The sequence below is a fragment of the Thunnus albacares genome, chromosome 5 (assembly GCF_914725855.1).
Source record: "Thunnus albacares chromosome 5, fThuAlb1.1, whole genome shotgun sequence".
Taxonomy (NCBI): Eukaryota; Metazoa; Chordata; class Actinopteri; order Scombriformes; family Scombridae; genus Thunnus; species Thunnus albacares.
The window spans coordinates 25,728,749-25,747,607 of NC_058110.1; the positions used below are offsets into that span (position 1 = coordinate 25,728,749).

General features: G+C 37.1%; 2 protein-coding genes across 2 annotated transcripts; one reads left to right on the top strand and one right to left on the bottom strand.

Moving 5' to 3' along the window:
• The first annotated feature begins 1,706 nt into the window (after window positions 1–1,706).
• LOC122982587 (chitotriosidase-1-like) lies at window positions 1,707–6,886 on the top strand. Its single transcript, XM_044351988.1, has 9 exons — window positions 1,707–1,779; window positions 2,457–2,503; window positions 4,186–4,217; window positions 4,669–4,695; window positions 4,827–5,031; window positions 5,128–5,184; window positions 6,016–6,181; window positions 6,287–6,411; window positions 6,499–6,886. The coding sequence occupies exons 3-9, from the start codon at window positions 4,193–4,195 to the stop codon at window positions 6,641–6,643; spliced, it is 750 nt and encodes a 249-aa protein (XP_044207923.1). The 5' UTR covers window positions 1,707–1,779; window positions 2,457–2,503; window positions 4,186–4,192; the 3' UTR covers window positions 6,644–6,886.
• Window positions 6,887–13,862: 6,976 nt separating this feature from the next.
• Window positions 13,863–18,665, bottom strand: pm20d1.2 (peptidase M20 domain containing 1, tandem duplicate 2). Its single transcript, XM_044351539.1, has 13 exons — window positions 18,365–18,665; window positions 18,146–18,232; window positions 16,653–16,888; window positions 16,461–16,547; window positions 16,217–16,350; window positions 15,977–16,096; window positions 15,750–15,825; window positions 15,584–15,645; window positions 15,422–15,500; window positions 15,266–15,337; window positions 15,011–15,176; window positions 14,828–14,927; window positions 13,863–14,438 (listed from the first exon to the last, which is right to left on the bottom strand). The coding sequence occupies exons 1-13, from the start codon at window positions 18,582–18,584 to the stop codon at window positions 14,309–14,311; spliced, it is 1,569 nt and encodes a 522-aa protein (XP_044207474.1). The 5' UTR covers window positions 18,585–18,665; the 3' UTR covers window positions 13,863–14,308.
• Between the last annotated feature and the right edge of the window lie 194 nt (window positions 18,666–18,859).

An 18,859-nucleotide genomic window follows, 5' to 3' on the forward strand; every position in this document is an offset into this window, starting at 1 on the left:
TAGGTTTAAGCTATGGTCATCAGTTTTAATTATTAAAATACATATACAAACGTAGCATACACACACCTCTTCAACAGTCATTAAATAATAATTTTGGTCAGTTAAATCCGTACAGAAGCAGAATGCTGTACTGATTCATAAAGGAAAAGCAGCAACTTCATTTAATTCCAGTCAATGCTTGCCAATACATAATACTATTTAATATTGTATGTTAATGGAGAGTAATAACAACAAATATACTGAAAAGCTGTTGTTTGTCAGTGATGTTTGTTAACTGTGCAGTAGATGTTTCTAACCAGGGTGTGTGTGTGTGTGTGTGTGTGTGTGTGTTATTTGTGCAGTTTACACCATTGTTTCAGACCATATCTCATTTGATGACACCGTGACTGATTATATTAATGATCACTTTGTTTGTCTGAAGTTAACCTTTTGTGTGAGTGTGTTATTGTTAGTTTATTTTTAACCACTGTGTAATTAGATATATTATAAATATGCCTTACAGTACACGATGATGCTGCTGTAGCTTATTTCTTTTTTCTTTTTTTTGACATAAATGTAGAACAGGCTGGATTAATGGCTGCATCAGTTTATGTGAACCTACTGGTTATGTTTATTATTTTTGTTTGCAGAGCTGTAGACATCAGACTAGACTTGATTCAAACTTAAAGGTGCTCTGTGGAGTTTTCTTGTAAATAGAGCTGCATGGATTAGTTGATTAATCAATTAGTCAGTCGGCAAAAAACTACATTGCCAACTGTTTTGATAATCGATTAATCATTTTGAGTGATTTTTAAAAGACAAAATGCCAAAATTCGCTTGTCCCAGCTTCTCAAATGGAAACATTTTCAGTTTTTTTAGTCCTCTATGATAGCAAACTGAATATATTCCGATTGTGGACAATTAGACAGGAAAAAACAAGACATTCATAGAAAAAAAAAATGTTCCATAGTGTCTCTAGAAGTCAAAAACTGCACACAAAAATGAGGACTTAAGACTTGACTCCCTAAATCCATAACTTGATTTGAAAGTAAAAACATTCACGTCCACAGTTCTAACCTGTTAAAATACCTGAACCATAAAAAATAAATGAGACCGTCTCAGGCAGGCCTCGGATAGCCACATACCTTGAATATTTAATTAGGTCTATGCATTGACTCGATGTTAGCTATTGTATATATATAAAAAAAACAGCTTTGAAAGGAATATATTCTAAGACAATGAAGGTTTTGATGATCAGCAGTCAGAGACCTGAAAGACCTGCAGTTTGCATATGAAGATTTGAGACTTGACTTGGACCTGACCTCAAGGACATGCGACTCTTGAGACATGAAAGTTGACTTGAACTTGTCTCAAATGACTTGACCTAAACAGAATTAAAAACATCTCTGGCTGAGACAGGTCTTTTGTTTATCTTGATCTCACATTACTCTTTAATAGGCTTTATGATATCCTTTTTTCTATCATTATTATATTATTTTATCATAGTAGTTTGAATCAGGCTGTAGTGCTCATTAAATTGACATACCCCCTGTAAGAGATTCAGGACTTCCTTAACAGGCAGAAATTTGAAAATGTAGGCATTGTGCTGTTTCGTTGAATGAAATTTAAAGGGCCTTTAAAGTGCCCAATTGCTTTGCCCATTGCCACATTAATATTAATTATCCACACCCTATTTAATTGCCACACCCTGTCACCTGTCTTCGCAGTTTAAAACTACACAGCCAGTCATCCATTAGTCACAGTGGAGAGACAGTATATGCTTCATTCATCTTTATCTTTGTAAGTATAACATTTACTCTGATTTTATTAAAACACAGTTTGACTAATTTCTCAGATGCTGCTATATTGTATCTACTCCAACTCTCCAACTCGCTAGCTGAACTGGGCTATTTTAATTTTGTTGCTCCTGATGTTATGATTATTGTGTGTTATACCTATTACAAACATGTTGTGATTAATACCAGATCTAAAGCAATGTTGTTGTATGACATAGAGAGTCAATTGATCAAACTTTATTGATTATAAGCATTGAGTAAGCAACGTTTTCAACCAGATCAGACCTGACCTGATCAGATAATTTATAGGATTAAACACACACAATAAAACACAGGTTATCTCATATTAGAGCAAGAGTTTTACTGACAATATTACCAGAGCTGTAACCACGACTCACTTGGCTCATGTGGAAATGTTTGCCAAACTAGTTCTTCTTCTGCGTCTTCCAACTCATATCTACAGTTATGTATTGGTGGTTAGTCTGATACTGTGGGTGGTAGCTGAGCACCTTGTCATTTCCAGTCCTTACACTTTTGGCGTTTAATAGCTGCACTGTGTTACATTTTTCTCTAAGTTACTTATCTTTTTTTTGCCTTTTTCTTTTTTCACATCAATGTGATTTTAGTTTTTCATTGAATGTTGTAATAATACAATATGCTTTGTTTTTCTAATAATTTCAGATACTGTTTGGTCACTCATTGAATCTTTACTGATTACCCTGATAAAGGTAAGTGTCACAGGCCCAGTAAAAAGAGGATACAGAATATTTTTGAGGCAGTTGCTTGGTTTTGGCTAAGTGATGGAAAAATTGCATTTTACAAATGTACCTTCAAATTGGCATTATAGTTTAATAATCTATGTTGAGTAATTACCATCCTGCTATGCATTTTTTTTTCACAACTGAGTGGTTAGATTAGGCTTACAATCTAGATAAATACTGGTTGTATGCTGGGACAACTTCAATGGCTGTGGGCTACAACTTGAGTGCAAAAACACACTGCATCAAAATTATTGTTCCTTTTGTTTTCTTAGTTAACCCACACACTGGCAGCAACTAGGCGCTCAGTGGCACTGGTGGATAAAGTTCGCCATGGCAGATTATGAAACTGACCTACTTTCCAATAACGACGGCAGTCAATGCTCAGAAATGCTCCCTCAAATGGTAGTTCATGGGTACTACACTTCACCTTCTTGTCTGTCTTATACTGAGGTGTAGCTGTCACTCAGAACAAGGACAAAGTTATTGTTGAAGTAACAATATCCAGACCTCAACAAGTCACAGTCTCAGCACTAAAAGAAAAACATTTAAAAGGTGTTTCCTGGTAAGCCATAGCTGGCTTCAGGTGAGAAATTGTGAAATAATGCAAAGACTTAGTGTGCTATTTTAAATTCCATGCTATGCTGTGTACTCCTGTTGACATGGCACATTGCAGTGCATTAGGTTAGTGTTACAGACGTCAAAATCCACATCATGTTAAAGTGGCCAGTGTCTTTAAATTGCTCAAATGCTCAGGGAACCTTTTAGTAGCCAAGGACTGACTCTATTTGCCAGTGCCACTGTTCTTTGTGAGTGAGCCAACATAAACTGTGCCTGTACTACCAAACTACCAAACATTGTACAAACAATGTTTGTTTGTACAATTAAATCAAAAGCCAATATTACTTTTAAACTCAAAGTAAAGGGCCTGGCATGAGGTAACTTTGTCCTTTTGTCCCAGTTTTCTATCAGTGTCTAATTGCTTTGCCCAGTCAATGCACGTCAATACATGACTAGAGGTCAAGAGAGACCACATGGTTTAAAAAAATAATAATTAAATTAAATTGGTCTAACATCCAGTTTAAGCTGGAATTTAAAATGTTTATTTCTATGCTGTAATCTCACTAAACTAGACAGCAAACTTTGCATGGCAACATATAGTTCTTCATTAATAAGTATAAATATACAGTATTTAGTCAATAAGGAAAAAAATTATGATATGCCATCTCTTTTACAGTTTAGTCTATTTATAATCCATGACATGTCTAACTCTGACTACTAGTATAAAACATTGCAGTTTTCAGTTTTGATACTTACATGCACAAATGTTTTTTATATTCTCAAAGAAACCAAACATTAAGTCCTCCACAACTTCACAGAGCACAATCAAAAATAAACACCATGGTTTCCTAATACAGACATTATTCACGTGTTCATTTGGGAATTTGAAGGAAAGACTTGACCTTGCAAAAAAATGCAGAGACATCTTCGATGTTGGAATTAATTCATAAATTCATAAAATACCTTTTGAGAGGCAACAGTTTCATTACAACAGCTCAGAGTGAAGATTTGAGTGAAAATTGTGTTTATATTTTTCCAGCTGCAAATTAAACTAATTTAGTCATTTCTTCTTTTTTCGCTTATCTTCAAAGTAACAACATGAGGAAGTTAATTCTAACTGCAGGTAAGTCGCAGTGATTACATAAATGTTTCCTTAAAAGAACGGTTCACCCAAATTTTCTCTCTTCTAGTGGCCATGCATGCTTATCTAGCCATGCAGATAGTTTTGGCTTTGGTTTAAAATACACAGTTTTTTCTGAGGTTTTTTGTTGCCACCCCAATACAAAAAAGGGGCATGGAATTTTGTTTTAAAAAATTCAACAGCATACTCTCTTTTGAGAAAGTGTCCTGATTACACAAAACACGCAGTATTATCCAGAATATTGGGGACGCTGTTGATATTTCCAAATTCAGTAATGAATTTTTTAAATGTATGTTTCCAGTGCTTCGAGCAAAACACAAACAAACATAATTTCACCTCCAGTGTATTGGGGTGGTTTTAGAATCAAAATTGGGTGAACTGTCATGTTAAGCAATGTTTTTAACTTCATACTCAAAGGTCTCTCACTCTGAAGGTCTCTGTTTGATCATCGCCAGCTCGGGTAAGTTTATAAATTACACTGATCAATAATTGCATCAATCAAATCAACAATTCCTGATAAATAAAAGTGTTAATGTAATTGCTGCCTTCAAACACTACTTAAAAACATCATGATTTGCTTCAATGTCTCAGGCTCTTCCTCCAGGCTGGTGTGCTACTATAACAGCTTGTCCGAAAACAGAGCAGAGGGTGGGAAGTTTATGGTTTCAGATATTGATTCAACCAAGTGTACCCATCTTATCTTTGCCTTTTCTGATATTAACCACAAACAACAGCTGGTCCCCACCTGCGCAACTGACATACAGCGCTATCAGTCCTTCAGTGGACTCAAAACCAGGTCAGAGCTTTAGCCTACAAAAGTTTTGGAAATTGTCTTTGATGTTGAATTTTGTGTTAGTTAAATAATCATTACTGAACTTCTATGCTCCTACAGCAATCCTAAGCTCAAAACCCTTTTGGCAGTTGGTGGTTTCAACTTTGCCATAAAAAAGTAAGTTACATACAGAGCCAGTACAAAGACAAGTGGCACCATTACATGTTGGTATTTTTCTGACCATGAAACTTGCTTTGCCCATTCATGTAGTATTTTTGTGCTTTGAACAACGTGCATGCTACATGGTAATCAAGGTGCCAGTATTTTGTTGACATCATTCAGTTAATTTGATGATTACATCAGCAGACACAAACAAAATCTATGATGTAAATTTGCAGCAACAACATAATAGTGCAATGAAACCAGCAGACACGCTGTTGCCAGATACCTTCACTATATTATGTGCAAATACAACCAGTTGCTGGGCAATATTCATACAAATTAACATGATTATGCATACTTAAAACATGTCATTACAATTCTTGCATTATATGCAAACTCTCAATTGACTGGTATTTCCATCAGATGATGTAACTTAAATAGATTTCATTTTTTTTGCATGAAATGAAATTAATTTGTTTATGTTGCAAACCATTGGGTGTTTGCATTAAATTCTATGCAGTACAGCTTTACCTTTTGCTTTACTCACATTTATAGAGGCACATTTAAATATCAGAATCCAACCACATTAATCACTGAACACCTACAGACAAAACACCTTTAAAATTCATTTTTATTTATACTTATTTATATTGCAGTCTACTGCAGCAGCCAGTAGCTGCAAATTATAGTCAGTGAGGATCGTTTTCATCATTATTCATGATTACAAGTTAAAAAAAAAAAAAGGTAACCAGACCATTTGCCTAAGGTCAAATATTTGTCTTTGCACACATGATGAGCTTTGCACTGCTCATGATGAGAGTGCTGATTTGTTCATATGTTTATCAGATTCAGTACAATGGTGGCAACACAACAAAACAGAAAAAAGTTCATTCAGTCTGCTATCACACTACTGAGAACATACGGCTTTGATGGGCTAAACCTGGACTGGAGGTACCCCGGAGGAGCAGGAAGCCAACCGCAGGACAAGCAGAGATTCACAGCACTGTGCACGGTCAGATCCTTAATTTCTCTTCTGGGACAGACAGTGTACTGTATATGCAGACAATTTATGATGTTATACTTAACTGAGACTGAACCATGATTCTCTGTTGTATAGGAACTCAGAGATGCCTTTGAGGCTGAGGGAAAATCAACTGGCGGTGCCAGATTAATCATCACTGCAAGTGTCTCTGCTGAGAAAGCAACCATTGATGCCAGTTATGAAGTCAAACAGATTGCCATGTAAAACTAAATGCAATTTCAGACATTATCCCCATGATTAGCTGTCATCATGTTTTGGTGAATGTGATCTCCTCTGCATTTTATCAGGTACCTGGATTTCATAAATGTGTTGACATTTGACTTTCATGGCCCCTGGGAAAATGTCACAAGACATCACAGCCCGTTATTCCAGAGAAGTACCGACAGTGGAAATGAAATCTTTGCAAACACTGCAAGTACCAAGATTCAGTAGTGGCAGCCTGAACGCCTTTCTATTTAAAGGTCTCCTCTCATCCATTTTTTTTCTTCCACATTTTAGGACTATGCCATGAAGTATTGGCGGGACCAGGGAGCACCTACACAAAAGCTCAACTTGGGACTAGCTGCATATGGGCGAGCTTTTACCCTCTCTTCAGCATCCAGTGATGTTGGAGCACCAGCCAGTGGTCCTGGTGAAGAAGGCTGCTACACTGGTGAAGCAGGCTTCTGGGCCTTTTATGAGGTAAAGCTGTAGGCTGTGATTATTATAAATTCATATACAAACAACCTTTACTGTATTTTGCGTGACAAATTTCTATTTCTGTTAATACAGTACATCATAATATGACATTTGACCCTTCCTTTCAGACTTGCCTTTATCTTGAAGGGGTTACAATCCAGTGGATTGCTAATCAGAGCGTTCCATATGCCACCACTGAAAATCAGTGGGTTGGAAGTGACAACAGTGACAGCATTGGTGCTAAGGTAGTCTTCTGGTTTGTTAAAACTGTTGCTCAATAACTCCTTTGCAAATGATATTCCGTCGACATGAATTCAACTGTTGAGTTGTTTTCTTCCTCTTCCTTCCAGGTCAGCTACATAAAAACAAACAACTTTGGAGGAGCTGTTGTCTGGTCTCTGGACCTGGATGACTTTAGTGGACAATTCTGTAAACAAGGCAAATACCCCTTCATCTGTCAGGTGAATACTCTTCTGGCTCCAGGTAACCAAAATGAGAAAAGTTTCTGGTCTATTCTGTAGTGGGATGGTGGTTGTTGGTGTGCATTTTATTTAATACCATCAACAGTCATGTAATCACTTTTTACTTACTTAATCACTTTTTGTTATGCAGAATGCAAATGTGTGCTCTTTCTGTTAAGAAGTCTAAGCAGTCATGGTCAGTGATGTTAACATATCATGTGATGATCAAACAGAGTCAAAGAGAAATTAACACAGTATCTTACTCTCATTCTTTGTGGTTGTGGTGGTTGTAGGAGTTGTGGTTGTGGCTTGATGAAGAGCTATCAAGCCACAACCACAACTCCTACAACCACCACGACCACAACTCCCAAAACCTCTACAACTACAACTCCAACCAGCACAACTAAATCTCCTACCACCACCACAACTAAAACTCCTACCACCACAACTCCCACCAGCACCACAACCCCAACCACCACATCTTCTACCACCACCTCAATTCTCATCACCACAACTCCTACCACTACCACAACTCCCACTACCACCACATCTCCTACCACCACCACAGCTCCCACCACAACAACATCTACCACCACCTCAACTCTCACCACCACAACTCCCACTACCATTACGACTCCCACCACCACCACAACCCCTACCACCACATCTCCTACCACCACTACAACTCCCACCAGCACCACAACCCCTACCACCACATCTTCTACCACCACCACATCTCCTACCACCACCACAGCTCCCACCACAACAACATCTACCACCACCTCAACTCTCACCACCACAACTCCCACTACCATTACGACTCCCACCACCACCACAACCCCTACCACCGCATCTCCTACCACCACTACAACTCCCACCAGCACCACAACCCCTACCACCACATCTTCTACCACCACCACATCTCCTACCACCATCACAACTCCCACCACCACATCTTCTACCACCACCACAACTCCCACCACCACATCTCCTACCACCACCACAACTCCCACCACTACCACAACTCCCACCACTATAACACTTACCACCACCTCAACTCTCACCACCACAACTCCTACCACCACCACAACCTCTACAACCACATCTCTTACCACCATCACAACTCCCACCACCCACCATATCTCCTACCACCACCACAACTCCCACCACCACCACAACAACACCCACTACCACTACTACCAACTATGGAATATCCTCTGGAAACCCCTGTAATGCAACAAGTTATTGGGTTTCCACCAACCCTAATGACCCAAATTATTTTTACAACTGTGCCGGTGAGATATAAGATATCCAATACTGCCAGCCTAATTTTGTCTTTAATGAAAACTGCAAATGCTGTGACTATCCTTAAAGAACTGCATATGAATCATTTCACTGTCTATAAGTGGTAATTCTTATTATTCTTATCAACAAAAGCTGTCAAAAGCTTGATGATGTGTTATGTATGAAAAAAAGCCTCTTTCTAGGTTCACTAATCTACACAAAGGTGGATAATTTTTTTAAATGATTTTTTTAAATGGGAAACCTCTTTTCTTCTTTCCCATCTCAGTTCCCATCAGTGTTTTAGAAAAGACGTATCCACACTACCAGGTTATAACAGTGTTTTCAAATTTATCCATTCTAGAGAGAGTTTGAAAAGTACAGCAATGTAGAGCTGCAACAGAGAAAAGTTTTCATGCTATTCTTAAATTATTTAAGTGTATATCAATCAAATCACCTTGAACGCTAACTAGCAGAATTGTTTTTAGATATCTTCACCACTTTACATCTGCATGTGTCTGTTAAAAGTGTCAATGTCCTCCCATGCATGTCTGTCAATGCACAATATTACGTGTATCTAAACCAGTTGAGTGTGTATGTTCTTGTTTTGTTTTTTTTTCTTGCAATTATTTATTTATATACACTGTATGTTTGCTGCATATATAATTGTTGGTGTGTCTGTTGTGTGGGTGTCTTCTTGTTGATTTATATTTAGCCATTGCATGTCTTGATTTGTCTTGATGATACCAACTGTTGCATATAGCATATATTGTATTCCATGTAAATAGATACTAATAAATATGACTAAATTAATAAAATACCACAAGTTCTCCTGACAAATTTTGGCACATACATTATTGGTTGTTCTTTGTGTATCAGGCATTTGTGACATACAAAATGCAATATACTACAGAGACAAGCTGCCTAACTGGAACCCATGAAAAAGCCATTCAATTGAAGGTAAGAATTAGAAAGACACAGGAGCAAAAGTGGTCTGTCAAACATTTCTGATTGACATCAGAGCCACCTACTGCATTGTAAAAGGAACTACTCTGCAACATAAAAAAATAAAGATTTTTAGTCACTACTGAGGAAACTCTTCATTTGTTGTGAGACTTTTGGTCAAATGGTGTTTTTCAATTATTTTTGGGATAGTTGCACTGAGCCATGCCGGGAGATTTCCAGAGTGGAACAGTCGGTGGACTGTGCACAATGTGGGTACCCTGTATATTCTTCAGGGTTTTTTTTGGCGACTAGTTGAATAAATTGACTCCCTGTGATGTGAAAAGGCTAATACTGCCAGTCTCAGAGAATTAAGCAGCACTATGTTCAACTGTTTCCACTGCTGGACCATCAAACTAAAACATGCTGGTTCATATAAAACAGCTACTCATGAGCAACCATAAATAGTTTCCCTGTTTCCCTTCAGTTTCCCTTCCAGATGTGTGAAGATGCCTTTGGATGCAGTGCTCCACAGAGATTTCCATCCAAAGGAACATCCATTACATAAATAAAAAATGTGTGTAATAGGGATCAAAATTTGTAGTGTACACTACCACAGGAGCGTCAGTTGTATTTGCTTAAGTTTTACAATGTTTAATCTAGGACAGTGGTTCCCCAAGTGGGTGGATGGGCCAAGAGTGCTGCAAGATTAATCATATCATTTTTCATGTATTGTGTTTGTAATACATTTCACAACATTTTAAAAAAGAGCAATATTTACATTAAGTACGCTTAATGAGGCTATGTTTTAAAACATATCAAAACAGAATAAGAATAAAAAAGCATGATTTTTATTTCATTTTCATTGTTTAAAAAGTTCTGGGGAAAGTTCCCAAAATGAGTGGGATGATTGAATTCCATATTGTAAGACCTCTGTAAAAAATTATAAACAGGGCATTTGAAGTGGTTGAAAATGCAGGCCGAAGCTGATGACTTTCCCTATTTTGGCAGTGTGTTTTAAATAATGATGTATAAGCTGAAAAACTTGCAGCTCAGCAAAGTATGGCAGAATATGTGGGGAATCTGTGTGGTTCCTGTAACCTACACAAAATAGAATGATAACAAATTCCTCTGTAGCTGTTAAATCTTTACTCGCCAAAGCTATATGGTAGTAAATTATATACGGTTTAGTCATGTAGCAATATAAACATTATGTCGAACTGAAATTCAGCATGTGGTTTCCAGTTTAACTTGTTTTCTATCATTTTTCCAAGGATCTGTGTTGAAGTGGCTTTCTTCAAAAGCAAATTTATAGGTTTGGTGTCTGAGGTAGGTCTAAATAAAATGAAATTACCTTTCTTACCTTTTAGATTATATATTTTTTTGTTTGTTTGTTTTAACAAACATCCAACATAACCCCAACAATTGCAGTACAGCAGTCCAAAAATACAGACATAATCAAATATGCATCGCTTCACAGGAAAGAGTGAGTGATAGACAGGAAAAGTGAAAACTATCACTACTATCAATGTAGGAAAGACAGAGAAGAGAAGAGAGAATACTCAAGGAAACAATACACAAATTATAATCCAATTAGGCATAAATAATTGTATACAAAAGGAAACACCATCTGGTATTTCACATGTATATGTCAGCATCAATGCACAATTATAATCCTTTAAATTTCACAATGCATTCTAATAGTTTTAATACAGGCACCATAAAACGTGTCACATTTGGGTTTCATAAATGTGTGAAGTCCAGTGTCCAGTCGTTACCAAAGCCATTTTCCAATAGCAAAATTGAGTCTTTATTATCACAGTGAATAAAACACTGTTCCAGATACTTTTTGATTTAATGTATTTAAGGATCCGCAAAACACACAGTCTAAGGGATAACATGTCAGAGTGAGATGACTTATTTCCAACATGGCTCCAAGATGTTGGGCCATGATTAAAAGTCCAAATATCTAATTGTATAATTATGTATTGTTATCATTTTTGTCAGCTATCTTGTCATCTAATTGAGAATCCTGATGAAGGCCACAAGCTGAAACGCATTGGTCTCTCAATAAAGTTATGCTTCATACTACACTATACTACACTTATACTAATACTACTGGTGTTGCAGAAGTTTTGACCTCTTCGGACTATTTCCCTTCTCTTTGTACCTTGAAAGTGGTGAAGTTCTGCCAGAAATCCCCTCTCTATTCATCTCATAAAGACAAATATACTGAGGTTGCTAGTTTATACATCAAGAAGGATTAACGTTATGTTTCTAATACTTTCTGGACAATAATGGAATTCTGTGGCATGGAAGCATAAGTCTGGAGCTACAGAGATAGTACTTATTAGTCAGATAAATTAATTCCTGGTTAAGTAATTGTAGATAGTAAAAAGATAATATAATGCTAGCCTTAATCTTTTACGTGCTATATTTCTTTCTAAATCAATTACATACACCAGTTTTAAAACATGTAACTTTACAGTAAGCAGAAAAAACATGTACATGTTTTGTAAGACGCGCACGTGTAACCCTTACTTTTCACACATTGTCAGGTGTTGTGCACAGGACATGGGGCATTAATGTGTGCACTGGTAAACAACAGGACCAATAAATTGCATTATCAATTTAATTAGCCTATCTGTGATATGGCCATGACATGTGGTTGCTTTCTTTTAAGCCTTGTACTACAGCCAGGATGACATCTAGCAAAGCTTTTTCATTATGCAATGTTTATTCAAAGTTTGGTGATCAATCGTGATAGTTTATTATTTTGTCTTTTCTTTACATGTCAAGGACTGAGTAAACCTTAAGTATGGAGTACACATCAAGTACAACAGGACCATCACACAACCTCCAGACACAGAGAACATTATAATACATGTAATAATGTATAGTAGTAGTATAGTATAATGTCCATTTTCTATGTTTAGTCCTTTACATTGTCATTTACAGGTATCTGAATAGTTGGAAAAATGTAATCAAAATCTTGCTATGATTCTCAAATTGATTGACAGTTGTTTTTTTAATATAATGACAAGTAGTAAGTAGCAAGGTTTTTTTTAACTGTTTGAAAACTAAGTGCAATAAACCTCCATTTGAATTTACACTTGATTCTGAAACACAAGCTTTTCTATCAATTATATGAGTCAATATGCTTCAAAATTGTATTTAAAACATCTGTATCAATTTAAGTAACAAATGTCAATAACTATCAATAACCAGCATAATCAGCAGCATTGCATTTATTTTCCCCATCACCCTAAATCTGCCCCATCCCCTGTTGTTCTCTATTTTAAAGCCTCATTGTCACACATCCTCAATCGCAGTAGACAGACAGTGGTTGCCTCCATCTCCAGCAAACCTGTAAATATCAAACTAAATATCATTTTATTTTATTGTGTGCATTATTCTTAATTTGTTTTACTGTCTACTGTCTACATTTGTTCTTTTTATTGGCTTGTCAGTCATCTGTTAAAGCACTTTGAATTGCACTAACCTGTATGAAAGGTGCTACACAAATAAAGTTTGATTGAATGGATCAAAGTAATAATAATTAATAAAAAAATATTATCAAAAGCTGCTGTGTATTCTTTTATCATTTAATATCATTCATATTCTAGTTTGTTTGTTTTTCTTGCTGTAAGGTTGCTTTATTTAAATATCAAGCTCTTGTCATTTTAATTGAAATGTCCTACTTAGATAACACAAGTGTGAGAGTAAACTGTAACCTTTCATTTTGTTTTTCAATGTAACATAAATCATGGGGACACTGATTTCATTGTATAGTGTATTATGTTCAGAATGTAAAATATATCACACGACAAAAATCACATTATTAAAAATTATCCATTGTATTTTTAAACAATGTCTGTCTAAAGACTGTGCAAATCCAAATCACTTTTACAAGTCAGAATTTATTTAAACCGGTCATTCAGTCATAGTACAGAATTCTTTAGAAGATAAACTACTGTACTGGATTCAACAAGAACAAATAACAAAATATATCTTTAAATATTACAATCGAATCAGCATTTCCACAGTAAGCAGCATTTATGTTGAGCAGACAAAAAAAATATTTATTTGGTCATTTCATTAAAACTGTATGTTCATCATCACTTGAAATAGTACAGTATTATTAGCAGCCCAGCAAATATTTATTCAATTCAATTCAATTCAATTTTATTTATATAGCGCCAAATCACAACAAAAGTCATCTCAGTGCACTTTTCACATAGAGCAGGTCAAGACCGTACTCTTTAATTTACAGAGAGAGAGACCCAACAATTCCCCCATGAGCAAGTACCTGGCAACAGCAGTAAGGAAAAACTCCCCTTTAAACAGGAAGAAACCTCAAGCAGACCTGGTTGGGTATTCAGTCCTTTCATCAATTTATACCATTTCAGTTTCAAGTTTAAAAAAATCATCACAGCAGCATACCACAAAATCATAATCACAAATGCAAAGAAGCTCCACAAAGTTCATCTGTGAGTATTTTAGTGCAAGAGACCAACAAGAGTCCATTGTTTATTGTAAAGCTAAAATTACAGATCAGTGGAAAATTGTACCTTTTGGCTCTATAAGGCAGAATGGCCTCATTTTGGTTGTGAAATTGAGTGACCAAGGAATGAGTCCAGTAGTAGTCCTGTTCAGTGCTGTTTCAGTAATAATGTTGCTGTTGCAATACTTTTGTATTGCATTTGTTAGGCTTGTTACCAATATGATCCAATACTTAGAGTTCATGGACAGAGCTGTGAGGCTCAGGCAGCTTCTGAATGTCACAGTTTTGAATCAGACTGAAGAAAAATTGTATGATCTCCTCGTAGTTCTTTTTGGAAATCCTTTCATTGATGCCATGGAATCTGAGAAAAAAAGAAAAAAAAATACTTATGATATCCAAGAAGCAGAAATTACTTTTCCTTCATTTGAATCCCTCTCTCAGTTCTTGCTGAATAACAGCTTTCTATTACCAGAGCTGAGAAGTAAACTAGGCAAAAGGTTGGTCCAAAACATAAAACTCTTCCTGCTGTATTTGTTCAAGGGGAACTTTAGGTCTTAACAGCGCAACTAGGTCACACATCACATCACAAGTTTGTGATGTGATGTGTGAGCAACAGCAGAAAGCTCTCTTTTGTTCAAGAAGCCTGCCTTCTAGTTTTTCCACTTATTACTCAGCACAAGCATTTTATTAATGACTACAGTTTTGTTGAGACTATTTTTATTCAGTAAGCTAAACATTTTAGATTCTTACCTCTGAGCATCACCTGGTTTAAACCAGATAGGGATGAAGCGATAAATATCACTGGTCAGGTCTTTGAAGTGTCGACTGTCTGTGTTCCCAATACAAATACCTGCACATTCAAACATTATATTAAGACACTTAAGGAATACTTTGACCTAAATTTTTATGTAATAACATCAATCTGATTTCTACCTGGAGCAACCGTTATGGTTGGAAACATGTCCAACACAGTTTTTTTAATGATCTGGAAGCCAAAGGATATTTCATCAGAGGAGCTGACAGGGAGAGGATCAAACCCTTCAACAAGCTCTATCGTCACACGGTGATCCCCTACTGTTGACTCGATGAGGTCCAGGACCTAGAGACAGCAAACATCTTTTCAATTTAAAATATTCATGGTAATACATTGTGAATTCTCAAAAAGGAGTATCAAATTTCTGACTCTACCTCTTGTAATGACTGTGCAGAGTGGATTCGCAGATTTACATAAGCTTCAGCCAAGGAAGGGATGACATTCACCTGCAAAACGACATTACATTTGGGATTTTTCCAAGGCAAACTGATTTGCTATAAATTACCTTTTTATATACTTAACAACTGTACCTTAACTCCTGCATTAAACATGGTGACTGCTGTGGTTGTCCTTACAAAAGCATTAGTGTCTGATTTTCTTTCCAGTACCCTGCAACAAAAAAAAATTACTAATTTATCCCAAAGGACACAGTCAAAAGAAAACATGCTGAATTCATTTTGGGTTGCAATTACCTGCCAAGGAGTGGGGAAAACAGCCACAAATTCGACATTATGAACTTCACTGGGAGCCTGAACTGAGGTCAAAGAATGAGAAAGTGAAATACAGCAAGAAGAATATCTAACCTGCTATGAGTTGTAAGGAGTAGTGGAATAGTAGCTGGTTCCCCTGATGTCTTACCTTATGGGCCAGGTGTTCAAAGGTTCCACGTTCAGGCCCATGACCAAATAACCTCGGCATGGGGTTCTCTTCTAGTCTGAAATAGCATTACAGAGCCTTTTGGAAATGGAAGTGCAAAAAATGTAGTTGAAAATACAGCATAGTAAAGCATGTGAACAAATCAAAATACACACAAAGAAAATTAAACTGGCAAAAAAATCTGAATTTGGAGAAACTGTTCCTCTCACCTTTTGACTGCTGCAGCCAAGATCCCAATGCTGGTCTCTCTGGGAGGCATGGAGGAGTGACCAGGGAGCGTAGACACACTCAGCTTTACGGTGGCCGAGCCCTTTTCACTTATTCCAATTCTACAAAACACGTACACACATAAAACACTGAATTTATCTCTGATGTAGACAGCATTCTGTTCCGGTGTCAGGCTTGGCCAAATTGTTGAGTTGTTACACTAGAGTATGGTAGGTTCTCACAAGGCAGCAGGTCCCTCAAGACCACTGACGACTCCGTCAAGTACTGCTAGGCCCTCATCCAGGACAAACGACAGCTGCACACCACGCTGCTTCAGCAGACGCGCTATGTTCACTGCCCCCTTGTAACCACTGACCTTTAAAAAAAAAAGAAAAAAAAAAAAGAAATTGATGGACACTTTTAAATATGATCTGCAAATTCTCATCTACTTTAAAAAAAAGGCAAGGATACATATAGTTAGGGTACCTCTTCATCATGACCAAGGCCGATGTAAAATCCTCTGCGTGGTGCATAACCTTTAATCAGCAAGTACTCCAGGGCCTGAAGTATTCCCTGGAAGAAATAAAGTATATAATTTTAGCCACATACATTTAGTAAGAACTACTGGGCTAATGAAGTATGTAACTCAACGTTGTTTAATAGCAAGATCACTCTCACCATAAGAGCACCCTTGTCATCTATGGTCCCTCTACCATAGATGAAGCCATCTATCTCCTTGGCAGAAAATGGTGGGGCCTCCCAGCCATCCGACTCTGAGGCAGGTACTACATCGATATGGGCCAACAGCAGGTATGGCAACAGGTCAGGCTGTGATCCTTGCACCCAAAACAGGTGGCTGTAGTTTGCCACCAATTCATGACGAACCAAGTGTGAAGAGAAAACTGTTGGGAAGGCTGACACAGGAAGAAGCGTACAAGCTTAAAGGGGAACTCTGCCAATTTAACACATTAAGGTCAATTTAATATTATGATACTGTGAAAACTGTTGTGTAATGTCTCATGTGGCTCTAAAGGAACTCTAGAGGGGCTCTAGGGTCTGTGAAATTAACCCTGAAGACGCCATCAGGGTTATGTTTAACACAAAGCCTTTATTAGAAACTGAGGGTATGAAACACGTGGGTATTTCCCGGTCAGAGAGGGTCTAACAAGAGGATGCTATTGGTTTCATTACGGCAAATGTAAGATCTAGAGTCTTTGGAGCTTGACCCATACAAGGGACTAAATGTTAGGATATCTCTGCATCTGCTGCTTCAATTTGGACCACTAATTTTTAATCTGTCTCCTGTGAGTCCCCCAAACTTTATGAAAGAATAATACTAAATTTATAAAGTAATCTTTTAATACTAAAAGTAGTATCACACATATGACACTTTTGACATGTCTGACTTTGTAATACTATACAGAGAAGTGAAACTATTAGTCAACTGATCAATCAACAGAAGTTTAATCAACAACTATCCTGATATCTGATTCATGTTTTGAGTAATTTTTCCAGCAAAAATTCCAAACATTTACTGGTGGAGCTACTCAAATGTGAGGACTTGCCAATTTTCTTAGTCTTATGTGACAGTAGACTGAATATCTTTGGGTTTTGGACAGTTGTTACATGATTAATCGAGGAAATAATTGGCAGATTGATTGATAATGAAAATAATAGTTAGTTGCAGCTATTTGATTTGAAGAACAGCTTAAAGGATAGGTTCCCAGTTTTCCATGTTTGTCTTAAAACAATAGTGAGGTGCCCAAGACTTGAAATAGTGTGAACCCGTCCTTTAATAAGAAACCTTAATTTCAAAGGATCTCCTTTGCCCCTTAGTGCAAGAAGGCTGCTGACACCTGACACGTAGAGACACATAGACTGAGTAAGTTAAAGCACAGCACAAAACTAACCGTTACAACTAACTTCTTTAACGGTCGCTCAGGCCTGTAGCTAGTAATTAGTAGCTTTTACGTTGTTAGCATTAAAAGTTACTGTTAACCGTTTGCTAGCTAACAGAACAAGCTAACGTTAGTATTTCTCGGCTAGTCACGTTGCGTGTGTGTGAATGTGTGTGTTTGTGCGTGAATGAAACCATTGTTAACCATCCGATAAACACAAAAATAGACACAATTAACAAATCAGTCTCTCACATCTTTTAGAGCCAGCTTTACCTTTTCGGAGGAGCTTGTCATATTCAAGCAGCGCGGTGGTGTTGATCTCCGTCCCGGAGAATGACACAGTAGGGATCCGTATAGCTTCTGGATGAATCAACACACAGATACACCGCCTGTCACCGGTGCTTTCGACACATTTCTTACAGGTAACTACCTACTTTCTAACTACTAGCGTGTGTAAAACAAGAATAAACATGACAGCAAGCGAAAAATTACCTTTAAAATTAGCAAGAAGCTCCTGTCTCTGTTTGTGGTCTATGACAAGAGAGATGTTATTCGTCTTCTCCCAGTGTGCGAGTTGAAGTCCGACATTCACGTCCAGTGAAAAAGTCCTGATAGATGCTATAGTGCATAACACTAGAATTATAATGAGGAAGCTAACAAAAATAATCTTCAAAAACTTCAATATTTTGAACTTTTGCCCCGAGTCTGTCATGTTATAGTATCTATTGTGATGGCGGAACTTGTTCACTGTGACCGTCTGAAGGCTGACTGAGCAGGGGTTGTTTAATGAGAGCCACCTGCTGGCCTAAAAGCAGACAGTCACGCCTTTATGGCACAAAACAATGTTGGCAAACTGTGCCACAGTGTGTGGCAAGCTTTTTTACTTTATCACCCAGTTAAGTCATTCATTAACAGTGCCACCATTATAACATTATGACATGTAGCGAAAGTGGATTTTACTATATTAAAGATCCCAAGTGCAGGGAT

Bases quoted from the DNA above. Each gene is read 5' to 3' on its own strand.
- LOC122982587 (XM_044351988.1), top strand. From the start codon at position 4,193: ATGAGGAAGTTAATTCTAACTGCAG. The intron at 4,696-4,826 runs GTAAGTTTATAA...TCAATGTCTCAG, and splicing joins TTTGATCATCGCCAGCTCGG to GCTCTTCCTCCAGGCTGGTG. The intron at 6,182-6,286 runs GTCAGATCCTTA...TCTGTTGTATAG, and splicing joins GATTCACAGCACTGTGCACG to GAACTCAGAGATGCCTTTGA.
- pm20d1.2 (XM_044351539.1), bottom strand. From the start codon at position 18,584: ATGACAGACTCGGGGCAAAAGTTCAAAATATTGAAGTTTTTGAAGATT. The intron at 16,351-16,460 runs GTACCCTAACTA...TTTTTTTTAAAG, and splicing joins GCCTTGGTCATGATGAAGAG to GTCAGTGGTTACAAGGGGGC. The intron at 15,177-15,265 runs GTAGAGTCAGAA...TGCTGTCTCTAG, and splicing joins CTGCACAGTCATTACAAGAG to GTCCTGGACCTCATCGAGTC.